Genomic DNA, 23,500 nt, shown 5'->3' on the forward strand with positions numbered 1-23,500 from the left:
CATTGCTATCGCGCAGATAAGGCATTGATTGTTTCTTGCCCCTAACACACTTCACATACGACCAGAATCTCTTTGAATTTTGTGACGGGTTGCGAGACAAAGTTTCGTTGTTGAAACTGTTATAAGCATCTCGCATTGAAGTCCACGCTAAATTTCGAGCTTCTGTAAAATACCGCAAATCTTGGGGATTTAGCGTCTGTTTAAATTTGGCATGCTTGCTTCGTTGTTTCTGCGACAGTGTTCCAACCTGTTTTGTGTATCAAGGAGGATCAGCTCCGTCGTTTGTTAATTTATTTGGTACAAATCTCTCAATTGCTGCCGATACTATTTCTTTGAATTTAAGCCACATCTGATCTACACTTATATTATTAATTTGGAATGAACGGAGATTCAGGAAGGCGTCAAGTGAATTTTTATCTGATTTTTTGAGTAGGTATATCTTTCGCTTATTTTTCGAGGATTTGGGATTACAATATTCTATCTCGCTACAACAATCCTGTGTTCACTAATACCTGAATCGGTTTTGATGCTCGTTATTAACTCAGGATTATTTGTTGCTAAGAGGTCGAGTGTGTTTTCACAATCGTGTACTGTTCGCGTGGGCTCATTAACTAACTGCTCAAAATAATTTTCAGAGAATGCGGTTAGCACAATTTCACATGATATTTTATGCGAAACTCCGGAGTTGAACATGTATTTTATCTCACAGAACAAATGACAGCTCCGCCAATGCAATGCCGTCATATAGCTTGTGTACGCGATACTGCCTCCATCTCTACATGTGCACGTCGCTATCCCATGACTTTGATCATGTCGGTGTATAGCGTCGAATTTTACTATGACTGGGAAACAGCGTTCGGTACCAGCTGTAATCCAACATGGTTGTACGAAAGTGTACACTTATTAAATCAACATCGCGTTCTAATAAACGGCGGCCTCTCTGTGCCGTCTACAACCACAGAATGAATCTTGTGTCTAAAAAGGGATTCCCGAAAATACATTTAAATGATAACGCTCTGCTACTGTGGACCTATATTCTTTATTATGCACTGAAAATCGAACGGCGATGTAAAGACGAGATTCATTAGTAAAGTACCAATTAGGATAAAGATAACCAAAATTACAAGTCCCAAAATCTGTTTCTCTAATCATCATCATCATCTTGGACAGTTTCCAGTCACTGGCTGGGTCTGTCGGGAACACAAGCCTCTCCATCGTGTTCTGTCTTTCCACCATTCCCCCCTCTTCCACCTTCGTCCAGTTCTCTCCTCTTCTCGTCACACATTCCTTCACTCCCTTCACCCACCTATCTCTTGGTCTTCCTCTGGGCCTCTTCCCCTCCAGTTGCAGATCAAACATCCTCTTTGGAATTCTTCCCTCATCCATTCTCTTCATGTGTCCATACCACTGCAGCCTTGATTTTTCTATCCTGTCCTGTACTGGTTCCTCCTTTAGTCTTCCCCTCACATACACATTTCGCAATCTGTCTTGTCTTGTTACACTCAACCTGCTCCTCTGGAACTTCATTTCACTAGCCTGTATTCTACTTTTGTCGCTTTTGTGCATTACCCATGTCTCACTTCCGTATGCCAATATGGGGACAAAGTAGGTTCGGTATATAATTCCCTTGGATTTCTGTGGCACCTCCTTGCTCCAAATAAGCCCCCTAATGCATTTGTAGAACTGCCCTGCTTTTCTGCACCTTTCATTTATTTCCATTGCGTTCCCCCCCTTACTTTCAATCATGCTTCCCAGGTACTTGAAGTTCTCTACCACTTGTAGTTTTTCCCCTCCACAAGTTATATCCACATTTGGCCTATTCTTCTTCCTTGTTGTGACAATTATTTCACTTTTCTTTGCAGAGAAATGCATTCCATATTGTACTGCCATTGCCTCCCATACATCTAACTGCTCTTGCACCTCCTTCTCGCAATTTCCCCATAACATCAGGTCATCGGCAAAAAGCACTGCTTTCATTTTATGATCTCCAATTGCATCTGATAATTTCTGTAGGATTTCATCCATAACAATAATAAACAATAAAGGCGAAAGTGCACTTCCCTGTCGCAGCCCATTTTCCAGCTTGAACCATGCAGTACGTTCCCTCCCCACTTTCACTCAACTCTCACTTCCCTCATACATTTTTCTGACTTTTCGTGTTATCTCTTCATCTATCCCTTTTGCGTTCAGCACACCCCAGAGCTTGTCCCTACAGATACTGTCATACGCCTTCTCAATATCTAAAAAGGCCATGATTAAGTCCTTTCCGTACTCATAGTGCCTTTCCTGCAGTTGCCTTACCGCAAGTATGAGGTCCGTTGTTGATCTTCCCGGTCTGAAACCATACTGCTCCTCTTGCAGTCTACTTTCAATACTGCTTCTTATTCTCTTCTCCAGGATCTTTTCATAGATTTTTCCACAGTGGCATAGCAGGGTGATTCCTCTGTAGTTCTCACATCTCCTTTTATCCCCTTTCTTGAAGATCGGGACTATAATTCCTTTCTTCCAATCCTCAGGAATTCTGTTCTCCTTCCACACCACCCTCAGCACTCTGTATAGCCACTGGGTTCCTACTTCTCCTGCTGCTCGTATCATATCCACTGTTACTTCGGCCCAACCTGGTGCCTTCCCCCCTTTCATCCTCTTTATGGCTTCTTCCACTTCATTACAAGTTAGATCATAAATTTCCCCACTATTATAATCGTCTGCTGCCTTAGGTTCTCCATCGCTGTTCTCTAATAACCTTTGAATTTACGGGCCAACTACACAATGGTTGCTATTCAGTGATTTTAGTTACGAATGTCGAGAAAGAGATGGCGCATTAATGTACTTCCCTTCAGTTCGCTGCTTAGTACGTTAATATCGCCTACTATTGAACATGGGGTAATAACAACACTTAGACTGATTTCCGCCTATACCTCACCTCCAATCTATACATAATTTCCCTGTATAACTTGCGGGACTGGCATTGCTGGAATAAGGGATTTTGTGGAAACATAGCTTAGTGAGACTAAATTTTCAATGTGCAGCGGAGACTGCGTTGATTCGAAACGTCCTGCCAGATTAAAAACAGAACAAAACAGTGTGCCACACCGGAACTCCATCTGCGACATTTGCTTTTTGCTTATCTCCATCCATCCAAACTTCACAGAAATTCTCCCATGTAACTTAGGGGAACAGTGCTCTTGGAAGAAACGGTATTGCGCTGACATGGCTTATCACGCAGCCTAGCGAATTGTTTCCACAATGAATTTTCACTCTGGAGTGGAGTGTGAACTGATCTGAAACTCACGAGCGCATTAAAACTGTGTACCAGGTCAGTTCGGGTAAGTTAAGCTGTGTGTGCGGGTTGTGACTCGTGCCTGAATAGCTCTTTCGGTAGAATACTTGTTCGTGAATGGCAAAGACGGCAATTTCGAATCCCGCTGTGGCACAAAGTTTCAGTCTGCGAGGTAGTTTCAAATCAGCGCACACTCCGTCGCAGAGTGACAATTCATTGCGTAATCATACGACGGATACTTGCTAATCAAATACACTTGGTAAAAACTAAGAACAGTCTTTTTAAGATCTCAATACATAGTTTGTAATGACTGAATTATTGAGTCGCAATAAAGAGGGATTTATAATGAAAGTGCACATAAAGTAATCGATCCTTAATGGCCATTTTATTAGATTTGTTGATAAGGGCGTAGGAAAGTGTATGAAGACGTGTACACAACACTAGTGCGGACAGTGCGAGAGTAACGGTCCAGCGTTTGGAATCCTTATCACGTGAACATAAAGAACAGACGTCGCACAGATCAGAGACGCGCTGACAGGGTCTTAACAGGTAACTACAGACCACAAGGAATTGTAACAGGGCCGGTCATGCTAGCCATTTGAGAAAAGGAAAACGCCATTCAGGCGGAACTCTGCTAGTTAAAATAAAACAACATGTCGTGCGATAATTCTGCTGCCACCATGGTGTGTCTGGGACAGAGATCATCAGAAAAAGGCAGTAGGAGTTATGATGCTAGAAAAACAATAGATATTAGGATGTGCACAGAGGCATACAGAAAATTTTCCTCTACTTATGGGATAGAGCATACAATAGCTCGTACTGGTGCGATATATCCTCCGCTAGACAGTGACTGCCCGAAAAGTTAATCACCCAGAATACATGGTCAGATGTCAATGTAACTTCGTACATTTACGTACAATAGGCATTTACAGATAATCAGACTTGTAAGATGAATGACAGATACAACAGCCACCGGAGGAATTTAGCGTTGTTCGTGTGTAGAGTAGTTACCAGCACTCGTAGGGTGTATAATGGTTGTCAACAGCGACAGATATTGAGTGATCACTGAAAATGACAGGCAGACGACGCAAACTCGTATCAGACAGCGTTATCAGCACCTGACGAAGTTTGGAAATGGCCTCACCGTGAATCTTCTTTTGGTTTTCTGGTCGAATGCTGCCTTATTTAGATTGTTGGGCATCTGGACGTGACAGTGACGCGATGTAGGACTGCTTTGCGACGTGAGAGGAGGCGTACTCGTATTCAAGTCTGAACACTACAAGCGAGGTTCTCAGCATTGTGCACCAAGCACGTCGTAACCCATTCACGTCTGCGTCTACTATCCGACAACAAGTAACAATGCAACGTTCTGTGTCATCCCACACCGCTGGTCGAAAACTAGCAGCAACCGTCCCATGTGTAGGCTGCCATTAAGACCACAACACAAACGACTTCCTTTGTGGTGTTGCCGTGGCCGGGAAGCACGGAATGCTGATGGGTGGCGTCGCATTCTGTTCAGCGATGAATGGCGCTTCGGGACTCCTCCGCGGATGTCCATCGTAGGGGAATAACGCACCGATCCGGTGGGCGGTCCCATAGTTCCGATGTTTTGGAGAGGCACAGCTGCATTATTCGTGGCTTCATGGTGCGCGGACCCATGAGTATGCCTTCAGGTCAGGGCTGGTTGCTTTGATGGCACAACGGTGTGTCACGAACATTCTGCGTCCTCTGATCATATGGCTTTTATTGGCCGCGAAATCCACTTCGGGGCTCGACCACCGTGTTGCAAGTCTTTTTAGTTGACGCCACTTCGGCGACTTGCGTTTCAATGATGATGAAGGACACACAACACTCAGTCCCCTGTCGGGAATCGAACCTGGGCCCCTTTGAGTGGTATGTGGTAATGCTACCGCTGCGCTACGGAGGCGGACTGTGTCCGCTTATGTTATCTGTCATGCGTCAGTTTCATGGTACAATTTCTCAACAGAAAATTGCTTGCCCACACATGGCTCGGGCCTCTATAAAATGTCCGCGTGATGTTGGGGTCCTTGCGTTGCCAGCAAAAGTTAAGTTCTGTCGTTAATAGAAAATGTGTGACATGAGCTCGGACGGTCGCTCTGTCTCAACGCCATTACCCATGACATCAAAGACCAGTTACAAGAGTTGTGGGCCATCTTACCTGAGGATAGGATACAACGGATTTACGATCCTGCTTTCAAAAAATCGAAACATGCCCCCAGGCCAGAGAGGCTGCAACGGTCTACTGACACGTGGGCTCACAGTATCCAGTATTTTATAAATTTGACCTCAATTTCTAATCACAGAAATAACACCTGCAACTCACCCGCCTATGAAGTTCCACCTTGGTTCCTCCTTTCCGTATGGATGCTACACTTTTCTTGTCAGGTAGTGTATGTGGAAACAGATGACGGGTGCGACTCGAGAGACATGGAGTCCACGAAGCAGTCGAAAATTAATGTTCCATGACCGCTCACTTTTTACAATCAAGGCATATAGATTGGCCTGAGCTAGTTCCTAGATGCGAGCACATTATGTGCACAACATGACAGACGTCAGGTTATATTGAGGGCTACGTTCTTTAAGGTACAGGTCACCTGCGTGTATTGTTAGGCAACCAGATGCATATGATATGATGGTAGTTTCCTGTACCGTCTGATAGCGGCAAATTATTACGGACATCTCTGTAGTCGCGTTTCATCCCATGTAACCATGTTCCACACAAGAATTCCTCAAGCGTCTACCTATTGGTAAATAGGATATATTGCTCAATATGATTTTCGAGGCACACATTCCCTGCTTCCAGCGTGTGGTAATATGCACCGCGACCAATTAGAACACGTCACGTCTTTCCCATCACACAAGGGTCCAGTAATGTTGCTGCAGTTGTTTCTTTACCTCAGCGCCCTTTGACGTATGTTGTCTAGAGGTACATTCAGCAAAAATTTCAATTCCGTAGGCCAAATTTTTCAGTTTTCCTGAATATTTTGGTACAAGGGTTTCGTGGTTACAGTTGGTTCGTTAATGAGTAATAATGTAAGTACTATTTATTTTGTTTCTTACACAAATTACATTTTTTTTAAAAAAATACCTCTACAACAACAATAATGTCTATATTACACGAGTATCAAAGCAAACAACACAAAACACCGAGCTATACAGTAATCGTCAGAGAAATCGAAAAGTAGAGTGATTTCGTTGCTGTCACTGCGGAAACAGCTTAGAAAGGCGTCCTGCTTGACATACATTGCAGTCAAAGAAACTATACGCAAAGTACATATCGGCTCATAGATCATCATTTTTCCTTATGCTTCCGTGACTGATTGGTATAAAAACCAAAGAATAAAAAAAATAGAAAGCATAGAACTGCGGAATGTTCTACTGTACCAATTTATTTCGTTAACTGGTTTTCGGCTTACAAGGCCATCATGACATTTTAACTGAGTATCGTCGTCAAAGGCGATGCAGTACTGTTTCAAGCACTGCAAAATATATTCCACAAGGGGAATGACGTGTAAATATAGTGTACATTATATAAAGCACAATGCAATGATTATGCAATCAAAATGCGGAAGTTAACCAATAAATGTAGATTAAAACTAAAGAAACTGCAAAAACGTGGGAATTTAAGGAAATGGGACCTGGATAAACTGAAAGAACCAGAGGTTGTACAGAGTTTCAGGGAGAGCGTAAGGGAACAAATGGCAGGAATGGGGGAAAGAAGTACAGCAGAAGAAGAATGGGTAGCTCTGAGGGATGAAGTAGTGAAGGCAGCAGAGGATCAAGTAGGTAAAAAGACAACGGCTAGTAGAACTCCTTGGGTAAAAGAAGAAATATTGAACTTAATTGACGAAAGGAGAAAATATAAAAATGCAGTAAATGAAGCAGGCAAAAACGAATACAATCGTCTCAAAAATGAATCGACAGGAAGTGCGGAATGGCTAAGCAGGTATGGCTAGAGGACAAAGGTAAGGATGTAGAGTCTTATCTCACTAGGGGTAAGATGGATACTGCCTACAGGAAAATGAAAGAGACATTTGGAGAAAAGAGAACCACTTGTATGAATATCAAGAGCTCAGATGGAAATCGAGTTCTCAGCAAAGAAGGGAAAGCAGAAAGGTGGAAGGAGTATATAGAGGGTCTATACAAGGGCGATGTACTTGACGACAATATTATGGAAATGGAAGAGGATGTAGATGAAGATGAAATGGGAGATACGATACTGCGTGAAGAGTTTGACAGAGCACTGAAAGACCTGAGTCGAAACAAGGCCCCGGGAGTAGACAACATTCAATTAGAACTAGTGATGGCCTTGGGAAAGCCAGTCATGACAAAACTCTACCATCTGGTGAGCAAGATGTATGAGACAGGCGAAATACCCTCAGACTTCAAGAAGAATATAATAATTCCAATCCCGAAGAAAGAAGGTGTTGACAGATGTGAAAATTACAGAACTATCAGTTTAATAAGTCCCAGCTGCAAAATACCAACGCGAATTCTTTACAGACGAATGGAAAAACTGGTAGAAGCCGACCTCGAGGAAGATCAGTTTGGATTCCGTAGAAATATTGGAACACGTGAGGCAACAATGACTTTACGACTTATCTTAGAAGAAAGATTAAGGAAAGGCAAACCTACGTTTCTAGCATTTGTAGACTTTGAGAAAGCTTTTGACAATGTTGACTGGAATACTTTCTTTCAAATTTTAAAGGCGGCAGGGGTAAAATACAGGGAGCGAAAGGCTATTTACAATTTGTACAGATGCCAGATGGCAGTTATTAGACTCGAGGGGCATGAAAGGGATGCAGTGGTTGGGAAACAAAAGAAAAGTTCGGAGTAGGTATTAATATCCATGGAGAAGAAATAAAAACTTTGAGGTTCGCTGATGACGTTGTAATTCTATCAGAGACAGCAAAGGGCTTGGAAGAGCAGTTGAACGGAATGGACAGTGTCTTGAAAGGATGAAATAAGATGAACATCAACAAAAGCAAACCGATGATAATGGAATGTAGTCGAATTAAGTCGGGTGATGCTGAGGGAATTAGATTAGGAAATGAGACACTTAAAGTAGTAAAGGAATTTTTGCTATTTGGGGAGCAAAATAACTGATGATGGTCGAAGTAGAGAGGATATAAAATGTAGCCTGGCAATGGCAAGGAAAGCGTTTCTGAAGAAGAAAAATGTGTTAACATCGAGTATAGATTTACGTATTTGTATAGAATGTGGCCATGTATGGAAGTGAAACATGGACGATAAATAGTTTGGACAAGAAGAGAATAGAAGCTTTCGAAATGTGGTGCTATAGAAGAACGCTGATGATTAGATGGGTACATCACATAACTAATAATGAAGTATTGAATAGAACTGGGGAGAAGAGGAGCTTGTGGCACAACTTGACTAGAAGGAGGGATCGATTGGTAGGAAATGTTCTGAGACATCGAGGGATCACCAATTTAGTATGGGAGGGCAGCGTGGAGGGTAAAAATCGTAGAGGGAGACCAAGAGATGAATACACTAAGCAGATTCAGAAGGATGTGGGTTGCAGTAAGCACTGGGAGATGAAGAAGCTTGCAAAGGATAGGGTAGCATGGAGAGCTGCATCAACCAGTCTCAGGACAGAAGACCACAACAACAAACAACAACCAATAAATAAAAATAAAGCGAACGAATCAGAAAACACTAAGACTAAGCACAGAAGTAAAAGGTAGAGAGAGACAGAGAGAGAGAGAGAGAGAGGGAGAGAGAGAGGGAGAGAGAGAGAGAGAGAGAGAGAGAAAGGAAAAGAACATCAGCAAGAAATAACACTCAACAGAAGAGAAGACGTCCTTGTTATAAACGAAGCTAACAGCCTGAATAACAATTTGAGTTAAACTGAATATCACGATAGAATAATATTGGAGAATGGATTGAAGAAGAATTAAATGTGAAAGAAAATACACGAAGGGTAAAAAGGAATAATTCTTAAATATAACAGGAAGTAGTCTTCTTAATCGCTTTGTGTATTAGGTAAATTGCCTGCTATGGTACTCATCTACTGCATGGCCTTCCTACATTGGCTCCTCCAGTGCATTTATAGCTTAGTGCCTACCTTTACACATACGGTCTATATGTTCCTACCATTTTCTCCTATTTTATGTTCTCGTTTATGCCATATATTCCTAAATGTTTCGTTGTATCTACATTTCTTTGTCGAATTTCATCCTTCAACTTTTCTTAGAAATCTCATTTCTTGAATCTGTATTCTAGTTTCTTGGTGTTTTACTGTTGTCCTTGATCACTTCCGTAAGTAAGTGTTGGTACTGCTACTGTTTTATGAAACTTCAGTTGGGTTTCTTTTCTGGCTTTTTTCTGCAAACTTTTTGCGATGGTTCCACATATTGAAGTAAATTTATTAATTTATCTTTTGTCTGCGTCATGATAACATTCGTATGTCATGTAGCATCCTAGATATTTAAGATGTTTTACCTGCTCCAAGGTTTTGTTATTCAAGACTATTTTAAGGCTTGTATGTTGTCTGCCGTGAAATACCATCACCTTCGTTTTATCTACAGACAATTTTAGATTGTAATTTGAGGCTGTCTGCTGATAAGCAGATTATCAAGACTGCTAAATCTGAGTATAGGAGAGTTGTCATTCAACCAAAAATTGAGTGTTTTAGAAAACTGCTCAAAAATATGAACTGGAAAGATGTTTATAGTGCTCATGACATGAATGAAGAATATAACACATTCATGAACAATATGAGTACCATGTTTGAAAACTGTTTTCCTCTAAAAGTTACTCAAATTAAACAGAGGTCTATAACAAAACCATGGATTACACAAGGAATAAGAATTTCCAGTAAGATAAAAAGGAAAATGAATCTATCGACCAAGAATAGCTCCAATGCTGATGATTTAGCTAAATACGAGGAATACTGAAAAATATTAAAAAAAGTAATTCAGACATCTAAACAAATGCACTACGAGAAAAAGATAGCAATGTCAGGGAACAAAATAAAAACAATATGGGATATAGTGAAAGAGCAGACTGGTAGAACCAGAAAGGAACAGTAGCAAATAGCATTAAGGGTAGATGACATATTAGTAACCGATGCGCATAGTGTGCCAAATCTATTTAACAAGTACTTTATATCCGTTACTGATAGAATGGGATTGTCAGGGTCATTAAATAATGTCCTTGAATATCTGAAACTAGCCTTTACAAATAGCTTCACGTACATGAATATGTCACTCACTTCACTGAAAGAAATAACTTCTATAATAAAATCTTTAAAAACAAAGCATTCTAGTGGTTACGATGAAATATCAACAATGTTAATTAAGGTATCTTCTTGTGAGTTTAGTACAATTTTAAGTTACTTGTGTAACCAGTCAATTATAACTGGGACATTTCCTGACTGGCTAAAATATGCAGATATTATGCCTCTATTCAAGAAAAGGGATAAAGAGATACCATCTGACTAGAGACCGATTTCACTTTTGCCAGCATTCTCAATAATTTTAGGAAAAGTAATGTACAGGCAGGTTCTCAACCAACAGACCACAAATAACATATTATCCGGAACACCAATTGGATTTCTGAAGAGTTCTGATATCGAGAAGGCTATTTACACCTACATTGAAAATGTACTTAATTCATTAAATAACAAATAACAAGCAGCAGGTATTTTCTGTGATTTGTCAAAGGCATTCGATTGTGTGAACCACAACATCCTTTTAAATAAATTAGAATTCTATGGTGTCACAGGCAGTGCTGCGAAATGGTTCAAGTCATACCTTGCTAACAGGAAACAAAGGGTGTCAGTGCAAGGCAGTAGTGAATTAAGTCATCATTCATCAGTCATCAGTCATCATCAGAATGGGAAGAAATTACATATGGGGTCCCACGAGGATCCATCTTTGGGCCATTGCTTTTTATTGTGTACATTAATGATCCCTCATCAGTTATCCTGCCAGAAGCAGAGTTCATTTTGTTTGCAGATGACACAAGTATTGGAATAAGTAGTATGTCGAGTGTAGTTCTAGAAAGATCTGCTAATGATATTTTCATGGATATTAATAAATGGTTTAAAGCCAACTCACTGACATTAAAATTTGAAAAGACTCACTAGATGCAATTCAGGACCTGTAAGAGGTTTCCACCCAGCATATGCATAAAGTATGAAGAAGAGCAGATAGAAGAGGTTGACAGTCTTAAATTCCTGCGATTACAACTTGATAATAAATTCAGTTGGGAGGAGAACACCACAGAACTGCAGAAACATCTTAACAAATCTGTATTAGCAATTCGAGTGTTACCTGACATAGGCGACATAAAAAAGTAAAAGCTTGCATACTTTGCCTAATTTTATTCCATAATGCCATATGGTATAATATTTTAGGGGTAACTCTTCAAGTCAAACAAAAGTTTTCAGAGTCTAAAAGCGTGTACTATATATTATTTGTGGAGTAAATTCACGGACGTCCTGTAGAAACCTCTTCAAAAGAACTGGGTAAACTAACTGCTGCCTCTCAGTATATTTAGTCCTTAATGAAATTTGTCCAAAATAATATATCTCTTTTTCCAACAAACAGCTCAGTTCATACATACAGTACCAGGAACAAAAATAATGTGCACAAGGACATAAAAGCACTTACTTTAGTTCAAAAAGGGGTCTACTACTCAGGGACACTCATCTTCAATAATTTGCTAGAAAGCATAAAAAATTTAGTTACAAATAAAGATCAGTTTAAAAGGAGCCTGAAAGACTTAATAGTGGCCAACTCCTCCTACTCCACTGACGAATATTTTAACAGAAACAAATGATGTATTGTATATATACACTCCCATCTGAAGGTCATCTTCACTCTCTGTAATCAGATTTAGGTCATCTGCATATAACATTACATTCAGTTGAGTGTCACGATATAAAAGAACTCTGTTTCAGTACAATAGTTTCCAGTTACTGACAACTACATATAAATACATACGAAATAGAAAAGCTGTGCATAGCAGTGGTATGATTAATCACCACTTACCATAGAGATATGGAGGACATAGACAATGACTATTGAACACATAAATACCGAGTGAAAAAATACAGAGGAAAAAAACTGGACAGAATATTTGGGAAGAAATCCAGAAATATGGAGCTTAAGTGAAGTTCGGGAAAGTGCAGGTATGATTTAACCCATCACGGTTGGGAGTTTCAGCGATCATACTTGTGATGATTACTTATGAAGAAACAGTCACGATCGCATTATACCATTCACTTAAAACGAGCTTTTTCCGCACATATAGTAGGCACCTTAAGATTTATTGCACTATTTGCTAAGCTGGCGACCTGCTGAGCAGCTGCGTATTGTCAAGAGGGTAACTACCTGGGGGCTAGACTGAGCTGCGTTTAATCATTTCATATTTAATGTGGAGTGTGTGCCACACGTTTGAACTGTGGCTGATGGCTGGTAGCTGTGGTCCTCATTCAGTAGCGTACATGCTCAGCAAATGTGAGGTCGGAATTCCGCAACGTCCGGCTGCGTTCATTTTCAGCTAGTCGTATTGATACTTTCCTGGCCAACTGAGAAATATAAAACTTCCACAATAAGGATAAGTAATTTTATGTACGCCACTGTTGCCTAGTAATTGTGTCTTATCTCTGCTATTTAGTCCGCCCCCAGTAGCTGAGTTGTCAATGCGACGGAATGTCAATCCTCAGGGCCCAGGTTCGATTCCCGGCTGGGTCGGAGATTTTCTCCGTTCAGCGACTGGGTGTTGTGTTGTCCTAGTCATCATCGTTTCATCCCCATCGACGGGCGCAAGTCGCCGAAGTGGCGTCAAATCGGAAGACTTGCTCCCGACGCACGGTCTAGCCGACGGGAGGCCCTAGTCACACGACATTAATTAATTATTCTCCTATTAAAATACACTGGGCTGTGGTTTTATTTGACATAGCACAGATGGCACAATTTTAGTGCTTTTGCTACACTCTGTTCCGGCCGCAGTGGCTGAGCGGTTCTAGGCGCTCAGTCCGGAATCGCGCGACTGCTACGGTCGCAGGTTCGAATCCTGCCTCGGGCATGGATGTGTGTGATGTCTTTAGGTTAGTTAGGATTCAATAGTTCTAAGTTCTAGGGGACTGACGACCACAGATGTTAAGCCCCATATTGCTCAGAGCCATTTGAACTATTTGAGCTGAGACCGATGACCTCGTATTTTGGTCTCTTCCCTCAAAACCACCAACCAACTATTTGAGCTACACTCTGTGATACCTGTCCTATGTATGGGTTAGTACACGATTATCTGCAAACATTGGAAGGAACATTTGGTTCCTACGTAATATGTGGTCAGGCAGGACTAAGACATAGCTATTGGCTGAGGCAATGAGTTTTATTGTGTCTATCTCTGCTTTTAAATCTTGTTTGTCCATTGGAACAGATAAGAGATAACCCAGCACTCAATGGAACGCTCCATTTCTGTGTGTTATTTGGTACTGTGGGTAAGAAGATACTACTATGTCTGTAATTGAAGATTTTAAATATATTTTGAAACTCAGTGTTTGTGCTCTCATGCCAGTATTTAAATCTGGGTAGTTTATGGATTTGTTGCTTATTTCCATTGTGAATCGAATGTTTTTACGTTCACTGTTCGAGTTTTGCAGAAACGTGTTCAAATGTCTTGTAGTGCCCGTCCACATATGCAGTACGTGATCTATATTTTTGAACAAATATTTAATATTTCCACTCTTTATTCTAGAAAAGTTTTGCAAACTGATCGTTGAATATTTCTACCACAAGTGGACTAAAAGAGAACCGGTTTCTAAGCCATCTTACTGTTAATGCAGAGGCCCTTGGGACTCGCTACGCCATCTGTTTATAACGAGCCCTTTGGAATTGGAAATTATTTTGTGATAAGCCTGCCCGAGTGTTTTGATATTCTGACATACCTGATGTACAAATTTAATATCAACCCCGTTCAAGTGGCTCAGTAAAAAGTAGTTTGCAATATGCCCCAAGAGGGTATTACAACGCTTTCTATTTCAATGGTCTAGTGCAGGCGTTTCCACACTTTTTGTCACTGCGTACTAGACTTTTTAGAAATTGGTGTGTACCACTATAGCGTGTTCACCTTTTAACTAACTCCGGGGTCGGGGAGGAGGTGTGGATGACCTTTGTAATATGTACGCTAGGGTTCCTGCAGCAAGCTTTCTTTGTATCACGATGCCATTTAAAGTAAAGCAGCGTCCACGCCCGACGCGCTTCACCATGCAGAACTGTTCGTAAGTGCACAGCAGTGTTACGCTGTGCACGTGCGCACTTGAACAATAATGGAAAAAGAGGGAAGCCGTCCAAACAAAGCCGCGCACGGAGGAACCATTTTCTTTAACGTACTGACACTGCGCGCAACCTGTTTACTGCACAGAACGGCACGGTTTGACGCCCACGTCTACACCCGCTGCGCCGCGCCACGCCTAACCTGTTGGTTAGACAAGGCTCAACAGCCAACAAAGCGACAATAATGACAATTAACCGTACACTGCGTAATGACTGCTGCAGCACCACTTATTGGTGGTACTCCACATTAACTTGGAAGCAGTTGCAAAGGGGTATGAAAACATTCGAATAAGCGCGATCAAGACCCGATCAAAATACAGCCAATGGCAAAACAAGATGATTCATTCCGTGTCAAGACAGTGACGGCTAATGAAGGGACGGATACAGAGGGTACAATAAGATTTTTCTGAGTTCTGCTTACAGTGCGAAACAGACATTCTGCGGTGCAACTGTTTTCTTAACAATTCTACAGAGCTACTTTTATCAGTTTTCTCACTATCAATTCAATTCGAAATTAAATAACGTAAGAGAATAATTTTAATTACATCAGTAAGTAATTTGTTTACACGTATTGGTAGCACCTTAAATGTCTGTGCGTACCACCAGTGGCACTCACAACAGTGTCTGGGAACCCCTGGTCTAGTGGATAAGAATTAACAGTAAGACCAGTAGACGATCGAGGCTTAGTACGAGAACAGACTGTTCATTCTGAACGTAAAGAAATGCAATGCGCTGCGAACAAATAAGAGGAAAGATTCGTTACTGATTACATTACTGCTGAACACTTAATGAAAAATGTCACACCCACTAAAAATGTTGAAGTTCGTGTACGGAGGAATTTAACGTGGGACGATCACAGAAAACTGACCCTAGGAAAGCAAGATGCAAGACTGAAATTTATTGAAAGAATTCTCAGAAAGAATAGCCCACCCACGAAGACAAAATCTTTTTACCCCGATATTGCTATATTGCTCCTAAGCCTGAAACACGAACTGTGTGACGTTAATCCTGTAATAACAGAGACTATCCAAGGAAGAGACGTTAATTTCGACATAGTGCTGCGTTATTCCAGAACTTGGCAAGAAACGATTCAAAGCTTGTAATTCCTGATACCTTATCTGCATGCTTTCCAAATCCCCTCCAGTTTGTCGCAGGTGCCAACGTAATTGTCTTAACTGATTGAATGGAAAGAAGAGAATTTCAATCTGTGAGAAACACAAAATGCAGAATATTGACCAATGAAAACAAGTCGTGTACTCTGAAGAGTACTTCTCTCTATCACAAAACATGTTTTGTTATGAATGACCTCAAACTGTATTCTTGTAACTGTGAAAAATACAAAAAATTCTATCATCGTTCTGGTTGTCACAAAGTCAATTTCAATATGTTCTGGGTTCTTTTGAAAGAAATTTAAGGGGAGACTTTCAAGAAGTGATAAATGATGTCGATATTGCTGTTAGTAGGAGTTTACGTCATCAAAGAAAACATCCCATTACCAAATAAAGAAAACGTATAGCAGGATAAAGGCGACTCTTCAGCCTCTTGGTTGGATATTTATATATTTCCCAGTCCCTGAACTTCACTGAGTACAAGACCAGCCTATTGACAGTTTAGAAATATGTGCTTGGTGTTCTTCCGGTAATTTGCTTATCAATAAATGACAAGAATGTTTTGAAAGTCTACCAGTGTTCTCCAACAATAACAACAACAAAACAGCGAATGTTCTATGCGTGTCATATTTATAATTTTTATTTTTTATACAGACAAATTCCTTTGCGCGAGTGTTGGAAGAGTATAAACACAAGTTTAACAAGAAGGCATAATTTTTTTACTAGCCTAGACGGTCTTTTACTCTATGATTCTCTGGACTGCCACTGTTCGGTATATCACAAACGGAACAATGTTACATTTGCTTAGTGATTAAAAAATAAGTTTATACACCTAACAACCGTCTAGTGATATGTTATATTCTTAATACAACAAGTATATTAATTGCTATACAGTATTACGGCAACGTAAAGAACAAGTAACGGTATTCTAAGTAATGACTCTGCGTCTACTCCTAACCACAGAAAAAATTGAAAAAAAGGTCGGTCAAGTATTTAGTGAAATAGTTTGTACACAGTAAGAGGAACGGGGATGATCAGTGTGGGATTATCATAGGTGTCGATTGTAGTTTCCCTGTTGCTTGACATATATACAACTGACCTCGAATACATCTTGTCACGACTAACGGTAATAATCAATATGCAATATACAAGTTCAGTTATGTTGATGATGAACCACTCGAGGCCGTTTGAAAAGATTTTAAGGAGCAATACATCACTTCCGATACCGGCTATATGTGGTCAGTTATGACTCAAGACTTAATAAGTTCGCAGCAAGCAAACATTCACGCCGCAGAACCACAACGACTGCAACTCTGTGTTTACCAAACAACTTGCAGATATTGTGTTGCGTATCCGGGACTTTAAACATACACTAAGCACAGTTGGACATAGGACATATATCATATCAAAGCTAAGTGTTATCCATGTATCGCACGCTGCTGCGAGCTAACCTGAAAGCTGCTGCAGACACTAGACAGCTACGAATATAAAGCTCAGCGACTATACCCAGTAGTAATAAGACGCACTGCAAGGAATTCAGTTTTAATCGAAAAGACGAAATCACCTTTATTAATAAGCAGAATGTATATCGGCAGGAAATTAATGATGGAACACTAAAAACTCTTCGTTTTGCAGTAAGATCATCCGATTTTCGACCTACAAATCAACACTGCCACTAGCGGAGACATTTAATTTTCAACGCTATGAAAGTTTCAGACTACTACTCTTCCGAGACGACTAAAATGTCAGTCACGCACAGGACATATCAGTGTAGACTACGCTGATAAACCAGCGATTAATAACAGCATTTTAGGTGGCTTTCTCAAAAAATGACCACGTACTGTGTATCGATGGGAGCAGTTACGATGATTTCGTTTCACATGGATATGTATAATCAAGAACTAAACTATTGGAGTATTCAGCCGGCCGAAAGAGGCGTCTGTTTATACGGAGGAACTTTCAAGCCACTGAGATGGTGCTAAAAACTGCCTGACCATTCAGACTGAACATTTTGTAATAACAACAAAGTCACTCCACACGTTGCAGCTACTAACTGAAACTAGGAAGGAGAAAACGAGTTGCTATTTTCCATGGCAAATAGATGCTGCTGAACCAGCACGACGAACAAACGGTAGGGAAGTATCACTGTATGACCCAATGGCATGTAGAGAGTCTGGAGAATTGGAAAACTGACCAATAAGAAAAAGATGCGCTAAAGAAGGCAAGAGGGATCTATATGAGCTGGAGGTCTTATAGCTGTAATCAAAGACACGGTCAAAATCTAAACAAGGAGTGGAATTTCCTGTCCAGCACGTGGAGCATCTTAGTGACGATTAAGCAATTGTGTTTTGATGAAAACGACAATTCAGATACATAAATCTTCAATACAACTTGCCCAAACACTTCGTAAAGGCAATAAATTAACATAAAGTTACTAAACACAGTTTTCCGAAATTCCTACACCAAAGAAGACACAGTAAATATTTCTGAATGTGAATAAAGAAAAAATGCCAATATCATGAACTTAGAAGTAGATATTCTCGCTATAGCGAAAAGCTTAAATCACTTAATAAAGGAGCGGCCTCCGGTCCAGATTTTACACTAGTCAGGTTCCTCTCAAAATATGCTGACACTAAAAGTCCATGTTTAGCAATCACATACAACCGCTCGCTCGTCAAAAGATCCGCACCTAGAGTTGCACAAGTCACACCAATACTGAAGAAAGGGAATACGAGTAATCCGCGGAATTACAGACACATATCGCTGAAGTCGATTTGCAGTACTATTTTGGAGCATATGCTGCATTCGAACATAAAGAGGTACCTCGAAGAAAACGATTTATTCACAAACAGCCAACATGGATTCGGAAAATATCGTTCTTGTCAAATTCAACTAACTCTTTATTCTCATAAGGTAATTCAGAAAATATCGTTCTTGTCAAACTCGAGTTACTCTTTATTCTCGTGAAGTAATGAGTGCTATCGACAGAGGATGTCAAATTGATTCCTTAGTTTAAGATCCCAGAAGGTTTTTGACACTGTTCCTCACAAGCGACTTTAATAAATTGTGTGCATATGGAGTATCGTCTGAGTTGTGCGACTGGATTCGTGATTATCTGTCAGACAGAATTAATATGTGGCGTTCCCCAAGGAAGTGTTATACGGCCTCTGCTATTCCTGATCTACGGAAGCTATGAAGGGGAAAATCTGAGCAGTTCTCAGATTTTTGTAGATGATGCTCCCGTTAACGGTGTCATAAAACCTTCAGATGATGAAAACACATTCTAAAGCGATTTATACAAGGTACATGTATGGTGCGAAAGGTGGCAGTTGATTAAATAATGAAAAGTGTGGAGTCATGCACACGAGTACTAAATGGTATTTGCTAAATTTCGGTTACAGGACAAAACACAAAAATCTAAAGGCTGTAAATTCAACAGAACCCTTACGAATTATTTTGCTCAGTAATTTATGAAAATATAGCTCTGCACATATAGGTCTGATCTCGCACTGCATGAGGGAGGTGGTGTTAATGCTGAGTGCACAAATTCCCTTCCAGAACCTACTGAGTTGCTGTTTAGTTACAGATTTCTCGGATCATGATGTGAGGCTGTTTCAGCAAAGGAATGACTTGTGTTCTTCATTAACCTCGCCCAGCAGTGCAGTGTGGAAATAGTCTAACATTCGTTCATTCTTTTCGAGTGACTTCTTATTGTCTCCCAAGCCCCTCAGGAGGTCCTCGTCACTTGCACACTGCACTCTTTTCGGCTTCATTTTCACATACGGGAGCAATGCTAATTCACAAGGAGGAAGGTCTGGACTGTAAGGAGGGTGCTCAAGACGTTTCAGTGCTGTACACCGTAAATATCGGGTGCATGGTTTGGCGCGGTGAGCTGGAGCGTTGTCGTGATGGATGAACCAAGTGTCCATTATTGCCAACGGTTGCAGGTTTTTCAAATATTGGGTGACTTTGGGCAGGCACTGCTTATTGTGACTATCTTCTGTGTGCCCAAAAATGCCCCACAGCCGGCCAGGGTGGCCGAGCGGTTCTAGGCGCTACAGTCTGGAACCGCACGACCGCTACGGTCGCAGGTTCGAAACCTGCCTCGGGCTTGGATGTGTGTGATATCCTTAGGTTAGTTAGGTTTAAGTAGTTCTAAGTTCTAGGGGACTGATGACCTCAGAAGTTAAGTCCCATAGTGCTCAGAGCCATGCTCCACAATTCCACTCGATTAGAAAAACGAAAACAAAAAAAGCTATCATTTCCTTCTTTACTGGTCGGGATTTTCTGACAGCTACGAGTGTGTCGTCATCTTAAAAGACCAAAACTTTGTTTTGAATCTTAGCCGGCACGTCATACTAGTACGGCCAAGTCATGTCACTTGTCACGATGTTATTCACATAATGAGACTGTCCCTTAGAAAACTTTATTAATATCACCCGGCACCAAGTCACCTGTCATATCATCAGCTCTTTCATCAGTCTATGCGGCACCCAGAAACAACAAAGTTTATTTACACTCCTGGAAATGGAAAAAAGAACACATTGACACCGGTGTGTCAGACCCACCATACTTGCTCCGGACACTGCGAGAGGGCTGTACAAGCAATGATCACACGCACGGCACAGCGGACACACCAGGAACCGCGGTGTTGGCCGTCGAATGGCGCTAGCTGCGCAGCATTTGTGCACCGCCGCCGTCAGCGTCAGTCAGTTTGCCGTGGCATACGGAGCTCCATCGCAGTCTTTAACACTGGTAGCATGCCGCAACAGCGTGGACGTGAGCCGTATGTGCAGTTGACGGACTTTGAGCGAGGGCGTATAGTGGGCATGCGGGAGGCTGGGTGGACGTACCGCCGAATTGCTCAACACGTGGGGCGTGAGGTCTCCACAGTACATCGATGTTGTCGCCAGTGGTCGGCGGAAGGTGCACGTGCCCGTCGACCTGGGACCGGACCGCAGCGACGCACGGATGCACGCCAAGACCGTAGGATCCTACGCAGTGCCGTAGGGGACCGCACCGCCACTTCCCAGCAAATTAGGGACACTGTTGCTCCTGGGGTATCGGCGAGGACCATTCGCAACCGTCTCCATGAAGCTGGGCTACGGTCCCGCACACCGTTAGGCCGTCTTCCGCTCAGGCCCCAACATCGTGCAGCCCGCCTCCAGTGGTGTCGCGACAGGCGTGAATGGAAGGACGAATGGAGACGTGTCGTCTTCAGCGATGAGAGTCGCTTCTGCCTTGGTGTCAATGATGGTCGTATGCGTGTTTGGCGCCGTGCAGGTGAGCGCCACAATCAGGACTGCATACGACCGAGGCACACAGGGCCAACACCCGGCATCATGGTGTGGGGAGCGATCTCCTACACTGGCCGTACACCACTGGTGATCGTCGAGGGGACACTGAATAGTGCACGGTCCATCCAAACCGCCATCGAACCCATCGTTCTACCATTCCTAGACCGGCAAGGGAACTTGCTGTTCCAACAGGACAATGCACGTCCGCATGTATCCCGTGCCACCCAACGTGCTCTAGAAGGTGTAAGTCAACTACCCTGGCCAGCAAGATCTCCGGATCTGTCCCCGATTGAGCATGTTTGGGACTGGATGAAGCGTCGTCTCACGCGGTCTGCACGTCCAGCACGAACGCTGGTCCAACTGAGGCGCCAGGTGGAAATGGTATGGCAAGCCGTTCCACAGGACTACATCCAGCATCTCTACGATCGTCTCCATGGGAGAATAGCAGCCTGCATTGCTGCGAAAGGTGGATATACACTGTACTAGTGCCGACATTGTGCATGCTCTGTTGCCTGTGTCTATGTGCCTGTGGTTCTGTCAGTGTGATCATGTGATGTATCTGACCCCAGGAATGTGTCAATAAAGTTTCCCCTGCCTGGGACAATGAATTCACGGTGTTCTTATTTCAATTTCCAGGAGTGTATTTGCAAATGATCATACAGAATCGAACAAACTGCTGACGCATTTGGCCGTAAGGTATCCTCTGTCTGCTTGTAGGTCACTTGCCAATCGTCGTCTAGCATTTTCCTCGCAGAATCAATGTTTTTCACCCTAACTGATGATTGTGGCCTTACCGTCCTCTCAGCGACCTCCAGCGTGAAATTTCCTCTTTGGAATTCCCTGTACCTCCTGAATATAGTTGTACGATGTGGACATACTTCATCGACAGTAAGACTCATTTCTTCAAAGCACTCGTCTATATTTAAACCACGCGCGAAGCTGTATGACAAAACCGCCCGTATCTCACTTCGTCACCACGATGCCATGGCAAGCAGTTCTAACTAACGCTGCTAGTGACCGACTGACTTGGAACTGCAGTCACAATGTCAGTAAGAATTATTCTCAGAACACATCAACAATCAGTCTCCTGCGACTTCCTTGCGTCGAATTGCAAACCTTTTCTACTAGCCTTTGTATTCCTATTCTGGAAAGGTTCAGAGAGAATAATATTAGGGATTTCCTTCTTCGGTATTCTATTTCTATAATTACTGTATCCGCCATATTACGCTGCCCTCCCACTCCCAAGAACCACCACAAGGGAAAAAAACAGTAAATAAGAAGTGTTCGTTTGTAGTGCTGAACAGTAATAGGAAAAGGCAAACGTGCTTACCTTTATTGGCGTGTTCAATAAAAGATAAGTGATATGTATATCAGAGATACAGATAAAGGAAAATTTAGCTAGGGACGACGGTAGTAAAGTGCACGTTTTACCATTTCAGAAACAATGTCTGATCCACATTTGACGAAGGGCGCCCGGCCAGAGGGAGACATGTACTCGGTGTTTTGCTTCTCGCAGAGGTCGAACCGCAGTCCGCAGATGCGCAGCAGAGCATTGGCAGCCAAGCACTCGGCCGTCTCGGGCAGCGGCAGGTCTTGCGTGTCCTTCTGCACGTACAGTGAAACGTCCCTCAGAGTCAGCCGGGTCCTCACAACAGATACTGCGCGGAACTGCGTGCTCAGTGCTTTCACTTCGGCGAGTCTCTGCAAGAAATTGTCGATACCGCTAGAAATTATCATTTGCGCATTTTGATACGATTCTCATTACTTACCACTCTTATAGGTATTGTAATGCTCGTAATATGACCGATTTCGCACGTACATTTATTTACGTTATTGTAAAACCGAGATAATAGGAGCCTGAATGCACGTACTCTTAAATAAGCAATCTTTTGAACGAAACTGCAATGACGTGAAGGATGGAAGAAGAGTACTTTTGATTACAGCGTTATTTGGTAAACTACACAAAAGCTTTCTCTGGCACCACTTTTATATACTACTATAATGACATTACCGTGACACCAACACATGACACGGTATATGCGGTTTTAAATTCCACCGATCTGAACCCTTTAAGAACCGTATAATGATTCACCCTCCTCTAACATTATTCATAGAGAGAGAGAGAGAGAGAGAGAGAGAGAGATAACCGATACCATTTATACTATCTATTCTCGCATCTAGGTCAAAATTATCTCAGCAGAATTCATATGGTTTTGAACACGATGTATTTTATTTCACGCTAAAATGTATAAAAAAAGTGTTACACTCGATATGTACTAACTGTTAAAATTACTCTTCTCTTAAAAATATTTGAAATTACGAAATTTCTGGTATACTTAGAATTGATATTATTAATTTTAAGACCTGACTAATTATTAAATTTATTTCTGAATTTATTTATAAAATAATGATATAATTTGGTGAAGATTCTTCTTTGTAAAGAAAGTTTGTAAACTCTTTTGCTTTTTAAACTCTTTAGAATCA

General features: G+C 41.7%; 1 protein-coding gene across 1 annotated transcript in view; it reads right to left on the reverse strand.

Annotated features, from left to right (window-relative positions):
- The window catches only part of LOC124593774 (metaxin-2-like), a 64,584-nt gene extending 41,831 nt beyond the window's left edge, over positions 1–22,753 (reverse strand). The window contains exon 1 of the mRNA XM_047132122.1: positions 22,448–22,753. Coding sequence (XP_046988078.1) covers positions 22,448–22,753 — 306 coding nt within the window. The remainder of the gene's footprint in view (positions 1–22,447) is intronic.
- Between the last annotated feature and the right edge of the window lie 747 nt (positions 22,754–23,500).

Source organism: Schistocerca americana, chromosome 2, assembly GCF_021461395.2.
Source record: "Schistocerca americana isolate TAMUIC-IGC-003095 chromosome 2, iqSchAmer2.1, whole genome shotgun sequence".
Classification (NCBI taxonomy): domain Eukaryota; kingdom Metazoa; phylum Arthropoda; class Insecta; order Orthoptera; family Acrididae; genus Schistocerca; species Schistocerca americana.